A 17775-nucleotide genomic window follows, 5' to 3' on the forward strand; every position below is an offset into this window, starting at 1 on the left:
AGGTAGGAGTTGACTGGTGGTGGAACGCAATCAAACTCTGTTAGATTGGGATGTACGTATGCCTGTGAGGCTGTAAATGTGTTTTATTCAAATGGTGTGCTCTGTATGGCACACAAGCAGTTGAAAATCAACCACTTTGTGCACGTGTTTAATGCAAAGCCAATGCTGATTACACATACAATGATGAGGAACACTACATTGCTTAAACTGCACTGTTTCCCTTACAGCTACTGTGTGTGTGTGTGTGTGTGTGTGTGTGTGTGTGTGTGTGTGTGTGTGTGTGTGTGTGTGTGTGTGTGTGTGTGTGCCATCGTCAGCGTTAAACTGTCGGGAAGGCAGATTAGAACTGCAATCATGTAACCACTATTTGCACTGGTCCCCACCCCCCAGCCACTGTAATGGTGGTTAGCATTTTTCAGAGTTAATTTTGATGAAAGTTTTCTTTTTCACTAAAATTCAACTGTAAGTTGTAATCTTCTTTTATTTATTTTTTAAATTTTGAAATACTTTGTTAAAGCTGCACTACCTGATTCTTGAACCATGACAGAGGGGCGTGGCTGAATTTGAACCGTAAAAAACCGCCCCCCACTCTGATAATCCCTCCTCGTCTCATTGCGCACGAAAGCTGAACGTGCACTACCGGTAAAACACGTCGCCACGCAAACGATGCACACAAAATATAGAAAAATGGAACAATAGATTACCTGGCTAGAAGGAAAACAGCCACTTACGCGTCCAAAGTTAGTCCAAGACTGAAAACAAGTGCACGCGCTTCACTATATACGTATATTGCAGCAGCCAATGAGGAGGCTCCTTCATGGGCTCTGCTCACCCCTCCATTCTCTAAATCCTGTGATTGGAGCTGGAGGGGGTGACCACCAAGATTTGTCTTCCAGGGTTTTATTAACTAAAATAATTAATTTTAAGGCGCAGACATAGAATTTTTTTACAATTACCTTTACAATATACTATATGATTAGATTTTATTTTTTTTTTTAATTAAAGAAAATCATTTTAGTACCTTCGCTTTAATAGCTGAAGGGTAATTGGGGTTCACAAACAGAACCTGTGGACATGCATTAATTGAGAGATGCGATGAGTGGGGCTGCTTTTTACAATGAAGGGAGCGCACCAGAGCAGTGTTGGGGTTTGGTGCCTTGCTCAAGGGCACCTCGGCAGTGCTCGAGAGGTGCCCTGGTGCCTCTCCAGTGTTGGCCCGGGTGAGACTCAAACTGGCAATCCAACGATTATAAGCCCACTGCCCTTAACCACTAGGCCACCATAGAGCTGACTCATTTATAAAGCATACAATTGTATGCACTTTTTAAAGATTAATTTACCATTTATCAATTATGCATAAGACCATATGATCAATTCAGTTCTGATTGGATTTTCCCCCATGTGAAATATTAGTTCACTGCCAGCCCTTTTCAGAGCAGTTAACCCCACATTGCCAGGCATTTTAGATGATTTTCACTGATTTTTAAGACCCACAGAATATTTTGTACTATGACAATCTGAAATCTGAAACCAGATTCTGAAAGATTAGACTCTTTAGTTTTATCAGTTTCTAGCTTGTTTCGTTCTTCTGTAATCAGCAGTTGAGTAGAGGCAAGTTTCACACAAATCACCAGTTGTGACAAAAAGCTGAGAAAAACAGCTTTTTCTGAAAAATCCTATTAGTGACTTTGAAGCATTTTTTTTTGTTGCTTTAGGGACACCTCAACATTGGTTTCCTTCTATTAAACTACAAAACAACACTGAGACTGGGCTTTTGATGGCAAAATGTAACACCGTGTGCATAGATACAGTGTCTAAATAACTGGTTTCAAACCATTGCCTTGAATGTTTGCTTACTGAATTTTGGCCGTCCTCCAGGTCTCTCCCCCGTCATTCTCCACACACCTACTTCCTTCTCATCTCGGACATGCTGAGTCCTCACCACTTGCCCCGTTTTTTTGATCGTATTCTCTCACTTAGTCCCACACATGCTCTGGTCGAGTGTGTGCTGCTGTGAGATAGTGGGGAACTTCATCATCAACTCTTGTAGCGCCATTTTCTCTCTTGCAAACTCCTTTCCTCTCCCTCTGAGCTCTGCCCAACATGGGTGATCTCTCATCTAAAGGTGCCCTGCTGCCACCTACATGTCACCAGTTGGTCACTACATCATGGTACAAGTTAGGAGAGCTCCTAGCAACCCCAGCCGAAAACACAATTCATGTCTATAGACGTCTTTGGCAGTCAGTGAGTTTAATATATTATATTTTCATATAAGTTTCATTTGTAGTATTTTTCTTATTAGTCATAGTCTCGTTATTGCACTGAAAAAATGTAGTCAACCAACATGGTTTAGTCAAGAAAATTAACACTGCTGTTTTTCTTATTATTTTCTGTTTGACATTCATTCATTGATTAATGCTGATTCATGTTACTGGGCGACATGATCCCATGTTCCACAATCTGCACTTACTTTCAATCTTTTTCTTCATTATCTTTCCCTAATTTGGTTTCTCCTCCTGTGTTCTCTTCTGCACAGCGAGCTCCTGCCTCAAGACCGTTTCAGAGTATGAATAATTGAGGCGTATTGAGTCTGGTTAACAGATGGCGAAATAGCCGTTATGGATCTGTCCATGCTCTTTAGGAATCGCTGAGTGTGTGCCGACACCTGTCCAGTTACATTCTATAGCAGCTCTGGCAGATGCCGGGGACACAGCGAGGAAGGTGGAAAGGCACGTTCAGGAAAGGCCTCTCCCCGAGTGCGGCCTCACGTATGCCAGTGTAAATAAACAACAACACTCTCAAACACTTGAGTTTATGCCTGGGCACACACAAGACCATGTGTGGAGAGATGAGTGAGGGTAATACAAACAAACAGGGAAGGATTCTCTTTGTTTCTCACTTTCTATGTCCCAATGACAAATGCACTTTGTAAATGTTCATCCGCAGTAAACAGTGCCATTAAAAACAGTGCAGACAATGTCCTTTGAAACTCACAGACAAAATCAGTGGCTTAAAGGCAACAGGAACAAGTGTTAGTAAATGTACTGTATATATTCTGTATTTTGCAAAATACAGTTACTGATCCACCTTGTGAGAGATAGTGAGAGGTGACACCAGCTGAAAAGTTACATTTCCAATTAAATATCATTTCTTTCACACTATTTCACCTAATTTGACTAAAATGTCAAAAGTCTGATGGACAATGAAACCCTATTAAATGCAGTCGGTTACAGTTAACTTTTGGGGTGAATGTTGAAAAATTTGCCCCGATATAAAAAGCTTTGTAACTGGATGCTTCTGATATTTATATAATATTGGAATCGTGTGTGCGTGTGTGCCCTTAAATAAAGAGGTGGCAAATTGGTGAGAGGGCTGATTAGGGTGTGTTAGTCCAGTGTATCTCAAATGGGGTATGTGTACCCTTAGGGGTACGCAATGGCACTGCAGGGGGTAGAGAGAGAGAGAGAGAGAGAGAGAGAGAGAGAGAGAGGAAAATTAACAAATAAAATATCAGTCTTGGTCCCACCCCAGGCGTGAGATGGCAGAAAATGATAAAACTATAGAAAAAAATCTATTCAGGAGCCACTAAATCAGTGGTTTTCAACATTGGGGTCGGGATCCCATGTGCGGTCGCCTAGAGTTGACACGGGGTGGCCTGAAATATATGAAAAAATTAAATAGATTTCTGAAGTTTTTTAATTATATTTTTTTATATAAGTAAAAAAAACAATCCTAAACAATTGTATTCTATACTTTCACTTTGTGAAATATAAATATAGTTTCAACTAAAATGCATTAAAAAAAAAAAAACCAAATAAATATGTATATATATATATATATATAAAAAAATATGAAAGTGTATGCCTGTTTTTACCTCTTCTGTCTCGAACAATATAAATGACTACAAAGATGGCGTCCGGGTTTTTCATATATATATAAATTCTTTTCACTTATTTACAAAATAAGATTCTTTACCATGTCTGTTATCACTTGTTGATTCTATCATTATGCTCTATAGTTGTTTTTTAAATAGTTTTCTGAACAAAATGTTGTAGACAGACAAAGTGGGATTCAGAAATAAGAGAAAGGGTTACTTGAGCTATAAATGTTTGAGAACCACTGTGTTAGTCCACAGAGCTATTAGTATTGTTCTTAACAGTTTATTGTATTGTATAAAAGGACTAAATGCACTATATCCATTGTTGTTCAAAACAGCAGGAAGAGGAAAAGGTCAAATGACCACCGGCTAAATCGAGCTGGTTGTTTTTTTTTTCATTTGCTTCATTATTTGCAAAGTTTCTCAGTCATTTTCAAAGATATATGACGTGATGAGTAAAATCCACAGTGGGACATGCTTCATGTCACACAGCCTACATTTCCAGATAAAACTCACTACAGATGGAATGAGTCGGAATAACTTGCATGTCCTTGTAGCCGTTTATCACATATTCGTCCTATCCTGGGAGTCATTCTCACATTGTCAGTGCTATTCACTGTTTTACTGCACTTCACTGAGTTTTTGTATTTGCATCTAATTGGGAATGCTATCCTTTTCTTCACCACACTTTTTCTCAGTGTTCGTTTTTCTGTTTGTTGCGTATACTAGATTTGCAATGCACGTCTGTATTTCCTGTGATTTCTTGTTGTGATTTAATTTGGGGAATTTGTGTTGCACATTTGCATTGAGTTGTTTTTCCTATTATTTTCATTTGCAAGTGTTAGCTTCGGTTTTTGTCCTGGTCCTGTATTCTAAGATGTTTTTTTTTTTGTTTATTGCTTTTAGGTTTGTTTGCAAGCCTTTATTATACTGTATATTTTAAAACTTGCTGTGTTTTATATTGCTTTGGATTGTACCCTTGCTTTTATAATGGTGTGCTGCCTAGCAAAGCACAAAATGGCCAAGATGGTATTAAATCCATTCTAAATTTACCACTATTAGTACATTTGTCATTTTCATGCTGCAGATCACCAAGCTTTTCAGTCCACAACCGTCCCCAAAAATCCATCTTCCACACTGTCACTCTTTCATCAACTTATATCTACTTTTAACCCCCCCTTGACAGCACGGCCATCACAAACTGTTGCAACACACACCACCCTCTCCCCTCCTCCAAAGATCTCACCTTAAAACCTGCACTCTATTTTGTGACCTCCTGGAGTTAACCCAGGATTTCTTCTAAACACCACAGCTGTAATGTTGCAGCGCAACAGGGTTGCTTTTCTTGGTCCCATTCTCCACACAATTGATCCCTTAACCCTCTCTCACTCCATTCCCTCTAATCCCTCCCGAGCCCCCTCCTGATCCTGTATCCCCCTTTCAGCCCCCAAACACCACAAGCACACTTCTTTTTCTTGTTGCTGCCACTATTATCCGTGACTCACTGCCTAATGTACGTTTCACACCAACGCGTTTCAGGCGTCAAAACTGTGCCTCACCCGTAGTTGGACGCTTGTGCTCACTGAGTACAGACGCTTGTCACCAGCGTCGAAGATGCTCGGTACACAGCGTGTTGAGGGGAGGGGCTTCTCTGTTGCCGGTGGTGTTCATACAATGGATGACATTGTGGCGATCAGTTACGTTCATAATTCACCCAGTGACTGTGAAGTGGTGGGGAACAGTATTGTATTGAGAAGGCGGTGTTTCTGGTCGGTGTGGTTGGTGTGACTCAGTGTGTGCACAAAGATTTAGGGGGGCTATAGAGAAGTGAGGTTGAATGGAGAATAAAGTTTGGGACCTCGGCGTCGTTTCTGGATTCACCAGAGCTGCGCTCAGACGAGAGTCGCTTTCAGCGCTATTTTCCGTCAATCCCGTGCCCAGTTTGATGACCCTGCTGACCAGCATCGGTGCTCGCATCTCCTACCAGGACACCAACTGCAGGCACTATTCTCATTATTCTGAATACGTCACAGTTGGGGAACGCTCCTGATTGGTTGACGTGCCGCGATATGCCCCAAAAGTTCAACATCCAAACTCCAGTGTCGGCCGCGTTGGAGAAGCCGGACGCACGTCGAAAGCGTCCGCTGCGCAAAAAGCTTGAAAACGCGCCGCACAGGAGCGGGACCTCCAAGAAGCGCGTCCACCATATATTGTGAATGTACACATGCCGCTTTCGATGCTTTCGACGCGTTTGGTGTGAACGCGCCTTTATGGTGCGTTCACACCAAACGCTTGCATCGAAAGCTTGCGTCAAAAGTTTGCGTCGAAAGCTTGCGTCGAAAGTTTGCGTCGAAAGCTTGCTTCTAAGCTCCGTCCCCAAATGAAACTCTTCCCATTCCAAGAATTTCACAGCAGATTTAAGCAAGAAATCTGACCATTTCAATAAACTAATGATAATTGATTTAGTTTCATAATGTATTCCCCTTTTTGTAAATTCTGGTTTTCATCAATTCTTGGTAGAGCCAAACTCTCACTTGGTAAAAGAAATACAATTGGTGCGATGTGAGTGTAGCATTGTTCCAAGTAATCAAAAAGCAAGTGTACTTTAGATCTGCCAAATCATAATGCAAATGGCTAATCTGAGGAACTGTGGCAAAGTGTGTTTTACTCTGAAAACTGAAGTCACAAACATAAAGGCTCCCACAGTCAAATACAGCTGATTCAGCTGTGACATTTGCTCATTTGTTTGTCAAACAGCAACTTGTTAACAAACAGGGAGGTTATTGGATGGTCAGAGGACGAGAGGCGATTATCTATAATACTTAGAAAGAGGACCATCAAACAAGCACAGTAGTCGAGCAAATGCTTGTGTAATGGGGAAAATTATGCTACTGGTTTTCTAACCCATAGGTTGGATTCGTTCATATCTTATATAATTGAAATCAATTTGCATCTTCAAATTTGTGTCTTCTTACAAAATAGGGACAATTTTTTCCTTCTTTGACCCTTTTTCTAAATCAGTGGTTCTCAAAACTTTGTTGGCTGAAGTACCCCCTTTCTCTAGCTATTGAATCCAAGTACCCCCCTTTGTTCAACTACAACATTTTGCTGAGAATTCTGTGAAAAAAACAACTATAGAGCATAATGATAATGCAAATGAGTGATAACACACATTTTAAAGAATCTCATTTTGTAAATACACAGTATTTACTGCTTCCTGAATAGTACTAAATCTATAGTTTTTTATCACTTCCGGTCATTTCCAAGACTGATTCCTGTATAGTTTCAGTTCATGTTCAAATGAAAATCATTTCGATCATAATTTTGTGTGTTTTTGGGGTCATTTTGTGTATTTGGTTATTGTTTGTTTCATTATTCTGTATATTTTCCTCTTATTTTGAGTGTTGTTGGTATTATTTAAATCATTGGTGTGTGTGTTTTTGGTGTCGTTTGGTTGTTTTCTTATGTCGTTTTGTATGTTTCGCTGTTATTTTTGTGTATTATGTAGTAATTTTGTGTATTTTATCCTCATTATTGTGTCTTTGTTGACGTTTTGTGTGCTGCTGGTAGCACATTTTTTTCATATAGTGCATGTGTATTTTGTTTGTCTGATATTTTTATTATTCAGTCTATTTTTTCTTTTATTTTGTGTGTTTTTGTTGTTGTTTAGTGAGTTGCTGGTAATAATTAATATCATTATCATTTTTAACTAAAACTAACATCATGAAAACCCATTTTTAATGCTTTCAGTTGATAATTTTCCTCTCTCACTCAAGTACCCCTTGTAGTGCCATTGCGTACCCGTAGGGGTACACGTACCCCTTTTTGAGAAACACTGCTCTAACTAACATTGTTCTTGAGTTTATTTTTGTCACTTCTCTATAAATATTTCTAGTACAAATGCTTAAATGTGTCATTTCCTTATGGTGTCCAATATCATAAAACAGTGTTTACCCTCTTCACACAGGAAAACCACAGCGTTTGGGGGGAATCAAGCAGGATACTAGATAACAATGTCTGAACAGTGAGATAGCAGAAGCTTTAGCTTCCACTGAGATGTCAGTAATGTGAATTGCTTCCTTCTCATCATGCCTTGAATCAGTGATGACAAATATAAAATATTCATTATAGTATGTGAAGAATCAGGCGTCTGTGTAGTGGGGGTTAGATTCACTTCAAAACAGGAGTTTGCTACATCCCAGATCTTTCTGAGGCAGAGTTCGTATGTTCTCCCTGAGGGTGTGGGAGTTTTCCTCAGTAACACTTCTCCACCAGCTCAATAGGATTGTCTGCCTGTTAGCCCTGTGCTGGATTAGCAATCCATCCAGGGTGTACCCTGCCTTGCATAAACATTTAGATCTAGCCACGGTCCATTTTTCTTAGCCTAAAGCACACTGAAGGAACATTGACTGAACAGAAATGTTTATTTCAGTCATTAACCATTTAACAAGAACACTTTTCATAACGTTTATTGAATGTTTTTATTGTCAAAAGTTTTGTTTTGTTTTTATTTACATAAATTGCATCTGCTTTTAATACAAACTAGTACAGTGCCGGTCGGAATTAATTATGGCCAAATAAGTATGTGGTTTGAAGGTTGAATGTACAAAGAGCTGTAGCATACTCTGTACTATGTAGTGTTTATAAAGGAGTACACAATATTTGCGGGTGCAAAATAAAGTAGCATGTGCAATTTCCCTGGTTTAATTCTATGGGACATGCGGATGATAAATCTTACTAATTTTTATATTTTTTTTCGTTTGGTGTATTTTTCTGTAATGTGTGTTTTTTGGAGTCATTTTGTGTATTTTTTGTATCGTTCTGTTGTCTTTTTGTGCATTTTTTTTGTATAATTATTGTTTTGTTGCCATTGTAATGTGATTCTGGAGTCATTTTGTGTATTTTGTATCTTTTTTTTGGTGCAGTGTTGTGTATTTCTGTCATCATTTTAGTGTATTTTTTGTATAAACATTTAGTTTTGGTGTTTCTTTGAGTCATTTTCATATTTTTCTTGTCGTTAGGTGTATTTTTCTGTAATATATGTTTTCATTTTGTATATTTTTGTGCATTTCTGTTGTCGTTTTGTGTACTTTTTGTATAAATATTGTTTAGTTTTTTGTTTTATTTTACTCATTTAGTATATTTTTATAATAAATACATTATGTGTGGTGGGGTGAGTTTTGAGATTGTGTGTGTGTTTGTGTTTCACACATGCGTTGCCATGTGGGACTCTCTCCATCTTCTCTCACACACGCACCCGCATCAGCAGCCGCAGGAACTATTTGAAACTTCCGGGAACTCTGCCGTTGTCGCAACTCTCTCTCTAAACGGCTCTGTGTGCGTTCAGCATGTACCTCCAAGGTGCGCATTTGGTTATTTGGAACTTGGTGAAAATATCAGCGTTTATAATGCCGTATCCGTGGAGAAATTTGACTTCCGGGTCCCGTTTGTCTGGTCTAAGTAGCGAACGGTCAAACAAACATTAAAATAAACATTTTGAAACGTAAACCTCAAATAAGGAACAGTCAAAAAGTATGTTTTCTTCAAAAGAGAAGTCCACAGGAGCTCAAAACTGTGTGAAACAGCCTTAAACTATCCTCTTTCTCACTCGTTTGCCTGCGAGCAAGTCTGATGCTACTTCAGGTCTTCAGCGAGCAATTGGCTCTGGATGCACACGTGACTCTAGCTCGCCACTGTGATTGGCTATGGCACACACCAGAGTGCTGTGCAGTGAAATAGATATAGATGGTGCGCTAGCGCCCCCTCACACTGAGGTCAAAAGCTGAATAGGTTTCACTTCTGGGCAAACTTGAATGTGCCGTCCAGGTGAAATAAAATTAAAACTGACATTTGGAAATGACCAAATTACTCCAAAATAACGGATGCACGCACTTGGGGTATTTGGAAGCCGTTGACAAAGTTTCAGGTAGAACAGGCACCCGCGTCAGGGAAATATTTGCTCCATACACACGCGCACACACACGAACACAGACCTTTCTTGCTTTTATTAGTAGTTGCAAAATTACGTGTGAAAGTAAAAGGGAAAACTGTGCTTTTATCAACAGAACTAACTTCAGCTATAGTTAGAGTTCACCTCAAAGTTTGATCCAAAAGTTTTCAACACTTTCTAAGTGATGTTTTCGACGGCAGAGTTTGGCATGCAGGAAATGCTTTGATATCATCTCTTAGCCGTCGACTGCTTTCTAAGCATCAGTTAGCTCTTTTTTTTTTTTTTACATTCTATTAGCCCACTGCTGAGTAGAGCCCATGGGTGTTGGCTGTCAACTTAAGGTTTGATGCGTCAGAGGTTTTTTTTTTGGAAATTTGATCAGATGATAATGTATAATGACTTTTGTCCTTCTGATCTCAGTGCATCTAAAGCTTGTCTCCCTAAAGAAATTCCTTTGTCTTCCAGTTTTAAAAAAATGCTATGTGACAAAAGATCTTACTTTATATAGCGTTGATTACTCTCATTTTTTTGTAATTATTTAAAAACATATTCAGTTAAAAATATCTTAACCCATCCACTCTTTATAACACACATCATAAGAAATGTTTTTTTTTTGGGGTTTTTTTCCAATCTTTCTTTGATGAAGACTTTATTTGATCAGTGTCACTTGAAAAGCGTTATAATACAGGCTAATTTGTGTGTTGTGCTTCCATTGGCATGTGTATTTGTCAGTGTGTGTGCATAGGAAGACGGTATAGGGAGGGATTATGAAGAGAAAGAGGAAAGAGACTACTGACATATTTGAAAGGAGATCACAGCAAGAAAAGGAAAAAGTCGCAGGTGAGAGAGGGGGAAAAAAAAAAACACTCAATTACAGGCTATGGATATATATGTTCTGTAACCATATTGCATTATTGTCTTCTGTGTACACTTGATTGATTATCTGCTGAGCCTTGCACAAGTGTGCCTTTGCATTCTGCCATCCAGTAATAAATCTGCACGGTTCACGCCTATGTCCTCATGTTTACACCACCGGAACTAATGACACTGCTTCTGTAATCCTTCAAAATTAACCCCTCAGCTCAGGCAAATGCACAACTGGGCACACAAATGCTCTAGTTATGAACTCCTGAAGGAGAAGTTACAAAATAAATTAATGAGGTGTGTTAAATTCCACAGCAACAGTACAACTGATGTTTTATCCTGTTCAGTGTGTATAAGAGAACAGACTTATCCATCCATCCATCTTCTATCTAATTCTTTTTAGCCATATAAAAGTGAAAATATGTACAGCAGTGAAACCAGTGTCATGCTATTTTTCACCCATCTCCATTTGTTTTAAGAACCCCAACAACATAGTATTTAGGGTTTATTTTCCCAAACTCGCCTGTTTTCAGGAAAAGTCCCTTTAATGACACTTCTAAAAACAGGCTGTTTTGGGGCCTTCATGCAAATGCATTAGTGGACGTGTCTGTAGACGCACACTTCATGCCTCGCTCTTGCAAGGGAGATCAGGATTGTCTTTTGCTATCCACATGCTCTAATTATTGTTTTTAACAAAAACTGCACATTACAGTAAAACACATGGCTAATTAAGTGGCTATTGCTATTATGATTGTGAATCCGTCTCAGCGCTGCTTCAGGGTGTGTGTGCGGCAGCTGCTAAGTCCATTTCTTCTCCCCCTCTCCTCTCCTAACCACAGGAATAGTGCATTTAAGATGATAATCGTTTGTTTGTCAAAACCGCTGCATTGCATTGGGTCACAAACACTTCAGATCTTGTCAAAGGCAATACAAGGCAGTATAAACGGTTACTAAAAGTGGAACTACTCCCTGGTGCTACACGGTTGCTGCCGACTGCTCCTCAAGGAGAAGTTAAATGCAGAGAACACAAAATGTGGATGGAGCTTTACATATATGACAATAAAGTATAATGTATATTCTATATTAAAACCGCAGTGTTAGTTTTAGCTGTGAGGTAGTTTGAGAGGGAGGAGCTCACATTCTTTTAGGGTAGGAGGAGCCAGGATTGTCATGAGGAGGAGTTTCCGCATTATGACATCAAAACGCAGAAAAATCCAACTAGCCCGTTTGGAGTTGACTTTTTACAAAATGTGGAATAACAAGGGAGGGAGGAAACAGAACTTTTTCAACTTTGGTCCCTCTGAATGAGGCTAAAGAGATGTATATCACTGTAGCAAAACCATTATACAGTCAATTTTTCAGAATACTGTCCCTTTAAACTATACACATGTCTCTGTAAGATATAATGTATATTTCTAGCTGACAATTACAATTATTTTAAACAAATTGTTAAGTTATCTTTGTGAAAAGAAAAAAAAAACAAGTTTGTTAAATCATATATCTGCATAATGGACAAAGTCAGAAAGCAAGAGTTTTATACTTGCACTATTTTTTTTTTCTTCAATCATGCCACATCTCTCAACACAAGGTGAAAACAACCGCAAAGCAAAAACAAGATTTGTTAGCGAGCAGTAAGATAGTATTCACCCAACAGCAGGATTTTCCTCCCTGAACCTTTAACGCTCGACCAAGGCTAAAGGCTCAGCGTACCTGGAGGGCGTGCTGAACATCCAAGGTAAGAAATAGAACAGCTCATGCGTGTACTGAGTTGGTTTGATAGAAATGTCTTATATTCAATCAAGGCTTTTCATTTTTGGGTTGATAGATGAATGAAAATATACATGTTTAGGTAATCATAATAAAATATCAACATGCATTGAATTTTGCTAAAAAAAGGAAAGGGAGAACAAACAACAACAAAAAACAGCGACTGTGAAATGATTGAAGGATGGTTTCACCAACAAGAGCCTCTATGCTGGTCCTTCTGTGTGGCGTTGCCTGTACACTATAGTGAAATGGGTTTATCCATATATTCTATATAAAACATCATGGTATAGAGGCCTTCAACTATTGGCATAAATGAATAGAGGCTGTTTTTAAAAAGGTTAGGGGACAGTATGATGGCTCTATCCATTTCATATACAGTAGGTACCAATAAATCGAAGGTCAAGCAAGGTTTTTAAACTGAACTTGGCTGTTTTTAAGTCTAGTACTCTTTTGAGGGAAAACAATATAAATGTGCTACAGTGCTCAGTTCAGTAGCAATAAAGGGTCCCTTTATAAGTGAATAAAAAGGCTTGTAAATACTCAAAGAAGTAGAAGATGGAGGAAACAATCATTGTCTGTGCTGTTTGGCACTAGACAGATCTTTATGTGTCCTGGAGCTTTTCATTGAATTATTGAATTACAGCACCAAGAACAAGGTCTTAAAACTCTAAGATACAAGAGCACATTGAGCCAGTATTACACTTGATAAGATGATTTATGAAAAGGGAGAAAGAATAATCAAACATAAAACCTAGTCTGATGATTGGACACTTTCTTCTTTTTTCGGTCCTGCAATGTATTCACGAACAAATAAAGGTTGAAAAGAGTTTCCTTTTAAATCTGGAAAGCTTAAAGTTTATCCATTTCTTTCTCCTCCTTCCCCATATCAACCCACTTTCCTGCATAAATATATCACCACAGTATCATCATGTCCGTGGTATCCCAGTCTCCATTTACAGCATCTAAGGTACTCTGTTCTGAGGCTCACATGGACCCATTATGTTATTAAGTCATTATGAAATGGGACATAGAGAAAATAATACCCAAAATGGGAGCTCCATCGGGCACTTAAGTCCATATTCTTATCCTTTCTGCTTTCCTGCCTTGGTTTTTGCAGCAACACAAGGAATTTGACTTTAATCTTATATTCTCTTTTTAAAAAGTTATCCATTTAAAGTGCTTATGATACCAACTCACCCCTGAATTGGGATATGCTGTCCAGCCCAGTTCGGCTGTGGCCACCCGAGTGTCCATCACAGTCTCTGCAGCAAAGAAAAGAGAGATAAACAGTGAGAAGAAACTTTTATTTGACAAAAGCTATTTTGGGGCATCATTTTACTGAGCAGAATTGTATTCAAGCACCAGTGATCATTCGATATTATCAACAATGAACAGTAATTCAGCAGTGATTCATCCATCGCTACCTCACCAGAGATTTGGATCCAAATGCTGGGCCTATTCCTGGGGAGGATGTCTATTTTTCTGTCATACTGTTTGACATTGAGCTTTGTGCTGTGTTGTGAGAATAAAGGTACAGTACATACATCCTGCCTTTGTTTGTGTACACGTATATTTGCATGATATGCTACGATTTGAAAAGAAAAAGAGGAAAACCGTGGGTTTGTACATTGTGTAACACAAGACATTGCCGTATACATAAGAGGAAGCACTTTGAGGATCTGTAGGTTTATTTTTAGTTAGGATATACCCTGAAACGCCAGCTTTTTCATACCACAATTATCTAAAATGTGTGATCTTTCCACTGAATGTTACTTAACACCTTATTTCTACATAGGAGAGAAGCGGCGTTCTACTGTAGGGTTTTTATCACAACCACAGAAATAGTGATGAAATCTTTTAATAACATCCAATCTAATCAAATTATACAATTAAGCGTTTGCCAATTTCAACATATTTAAAAAAAACAGTATCAAAGTTTTTCCACAAGTATAAGGTTGACAATAAAGTCTGACGGATCTTCGACAAAGTTTACCAACCCTGCGTTGAATATTATCTGCCTTGTTGGCACGTTAGGATGCTGAAACCTGATAACCAGCTGGATGAAGGATGAGAGAAATATGGCAGTTATCACAAACCACTGATCTCTCCTGCCTCCCGCTCTTTCACGCAAAGATTTATCGAGTGATGGACAGAGTGACATGTTGGCCTTACCACTGAGATGATAGATTCCTAATTTCCCCTGCAACCGACAGTTTATTCTCTACCTAATACTCTTCATCTTACAGAGAGTGAACCAGGACATATTTTTCTTTTTTATTGCCTTCTGCCACAACATACCCTCCACTGTGTTTGCTGCACCCAAAGAAATAGAGTCAAAGACAGTAGAGTGAACGATATGCCTGGGAGTAGACATGGGGCGGGTGAGGGCTGCAGCGTTCAAAGGGAATGTTGTTGCTGGTGTCGACTTGGACATAATCCACTTTCACAGCAAACAGTTGGCTAGCACATCCCACACGTGTTACTGAATAAATGCAAAGACTCAATGCTGCCCCTCCTATAGCTCTCCAGAAGATTCCTCCTCATCCCCTCAAAAGATGATGCACACATCAGCAGCAAAATCTTCACAAGTCACTTAATTTTTTGTAATTTTGAGATCATTTTAAATGGTGAAGGACTTGAGTCTGTCTGAAAAGGGTGAAAAAGACAGGTAGGGGTGTCCCAATCCAATATCGATATCGGTCCGATATTGACCTGAAAATGAATATCGGATTAAAATTTCTGGATTTTAGGATTTTTTTGTTTGTTTTTTTCAATTCATTTTTTTCTTCTATTTATTCAATTGTAGAATACTGTAGATATTATGTTGAAGGTCAAAAATTATGTAACCGTAATAATAAAGGGGGCAATTTGTATCATACCCACTGTTGTTGACTATTGTTCTCTGAGTAACATCACTTGATCAAGCCTTTTCTAACATTCCATACTACAAAATAAGTAATTATTATTTTTTTTATAAAAGAACAGAAAGAGAGCGAGAGAGAGAGAGAGAGAGAGACAGAGAGAGAGAGAGAGAGACAGAGAGAGAGAGAGAGAGAGAGAGAGAGAGACAGAGAGAGAGAGAGAGAAATTTTTTTTTTAATTAAATTAAGTAAAGTTACATTTTTTTAAAAAAGTATGTATGATTCATGCTGATATCGGATCAATATCGGTATCATATTGGAAATGAAAAAGTTGTATCGCAACATCCCTAAAGACAAGTACACTGATGTAAGTACAGATGAGTGACAAGCCTATGGCTGGAAGAATAGAAGCTTTTCTCAATCATCAGTTACTGGGACAAACTATCCTGTGCACCCGTGCACATGCCTTGGCCAGCTCACACAGCGGACACCTTAAGTGACAGGCTTGTCCACACCTACCTTCCATTTAGGCATTTCATTTTCCTGGAGATTGGATTTGCTATGTCTAATTTCAGTCAGCTCCTGCCTTTACGCTCTTACGACTTGCTGTCAGCTGGGGATATAGGAGCATGAAACAGCCCTCGGTGCCAAAACAGCATTGTTGGGCCTTTCTCAGGGGAAATCACGGCAGCTTTTAGTCAATCACTTAACCACTCGGTTGGCCATATTCCATTTTCTTTTAAAAGGGAACGTGGGGGGAATCAAACGTAGGTCAATCAGAATGAAAAAACAAACAAGGTGAAAGAGGCCAATGGGTGGGGTGAATGAGCTGTGTCACATGACCTAATAATTACCATTAGTAGAATATTCTAGTAATAGACGAGTAAATGGGCCGTGCTGGGTGGTGATTAAAAACAATGCGGGACTCAAACAGCCGTCATGCCACAGCGTGCACACCTGTCCACTCCCGCAGGGGATTCACAAAGTGTCCCTTGGGTTTGTGCAAGTGGGCAAGATTTAATGAGCTCTTATGGCAAACCAATTATACATTAAATCATGAGTGGATTAGAAGAGTTCATTTTCAAAATGGGTTACTCGCATCGATTAGAAAACTCCATTTGAAAATTAGAAGAGGAAATGCTTAAGGGCTTTTTTTTTATATCACAATACTCTAGCACTACAATATGCCGTGAGAGATGAGACCACTGGCAATACCATGTTAAACTGCCAAATTGTACAAATTGCATCAGTTCGAGGTATATTTCATAACATAACCTAACCTCGAGAGCGGACATGGGCTCGTCTGTGAACGGTTTGCATTTACAGACCTTGGAGTGGCTGCTAGCTTACCGATAAACGAGAAGAGATTTGTCACCTTTATAATAAGTATTGACCAGGCCACTGGAATTGAGGCCCAAGGCCAAGGCAGGTTGACTTGATAATAATGTATCATGTTTTTCTGCAGTCAGTGCCTTCTCCTCACCCTTCTCTTTCTGCTCTGTTTCAGATGTCGTGAAGCTGATGATGGCAGTTCCTGATCTGTGGTTCATGACTCAACTAGTCTGAGTTACTCTGATGTTCTATCTCTCTATCCTGTTCTGTTGGTCCTTCTGTCCACTAACCCCAACCAGTCGAAGCAGATGGCTTGCCACCTCTGAAGCTTGCTTCTGCCTGGAGATTTCTTCCAGTTAAAAGGGAGTTGTTTATATCCCACTGTCGCTAAATGCTTGTTCATGTGGATCATGTTGGGTTTTCCTCTTTCTTATTTTGAATGTTATATTTTGTTGTAAATTGCGCTATACAAATACAGTTGAATTGAATTAAATTGAATTTGTCAGTTGAGAAATTAAATATTCCTCCATATCAGTAGGTGGCAGTAGGGAGCGTAATTAGGCTGTGATACAGTATCGTGTAAATTCCTTTGTTCAGATAACAAAACAAAACTCCTAAATTTAGGAACACAAAAGCTTTAAAGAAATGTCTGAAGATGCATCTATACAACTTTTTGCAAAAAGCCTTTCAACAGGTTTGCATTATCGTTTCCCTTCCTTGTCAGTAGATTGCTTGTGCTTAACATTTGGTTACTCATTAAGCAAAAGCCATGAAACCCTTGTAAAGAGAATGACTTTCCGGAACATATCAGTCTTACTCACTTATAATTTAAAAGACAAGAAAAGACAATACCAAGCTGCAGTTGCACATGTTTGGAGGGTTGCCTGAAGTCTTGCCATGTCATCTCCACTTTCAAGCTCTAATAAATTAAGCACAGTCAGGTTCACTAGCTGTTCAGTATATGGCAAAATTATTAGACAGCGTAATGGTCAGTATGTAACAGTTGCTCATTAATCGGTCGGGAAACAATAGCTTGTAGATGTCAGTGTTGGTGGCGTAAAATGAGTTTTAAAAAAAGCTGCAAGTCTTGTGTCCAGATGTATTGTGACTACATTACAGAATAT

General features: G+C 39.0%; 1 protein-coding gene across 2 annotated transcripts in view; it reads right to left on the minus strand.

The window, feature by feature from the left end:
• The window catches only part of ephb1 (EPH receptor B1), a 214898-nt gene that overhangs the window by 134173 nt on the left and 62950 nt on the right, over nt 1–17775 (minus strand). For both annotated transcript variants that reach the window (XM_028472190.1, XM_028472189.1), the window contains exon 2: nt 13656–13720. In XM_028472190.1, the coding sequence (XP_028327991.1) occupies nt 13656–13720 (65 nt within the window). The remainder of the gene's footprint in view (nt 1–13655; nt 13721–17775) is intronic.

This window comes from Gouania willdenowi, chromosome 17, assembly GCF_900634775.1.
Source record: "Gouania willdenowi chromosome 17, fGouWil2.1, whole genome shotgun sequence".
NCBI classification, from domain to species: Eukaryota; Metazoa; Chordata; class Actinopteri; order Blenniiformes; family Gobiesocidae; genus Gouania; species Gouania willdenowi.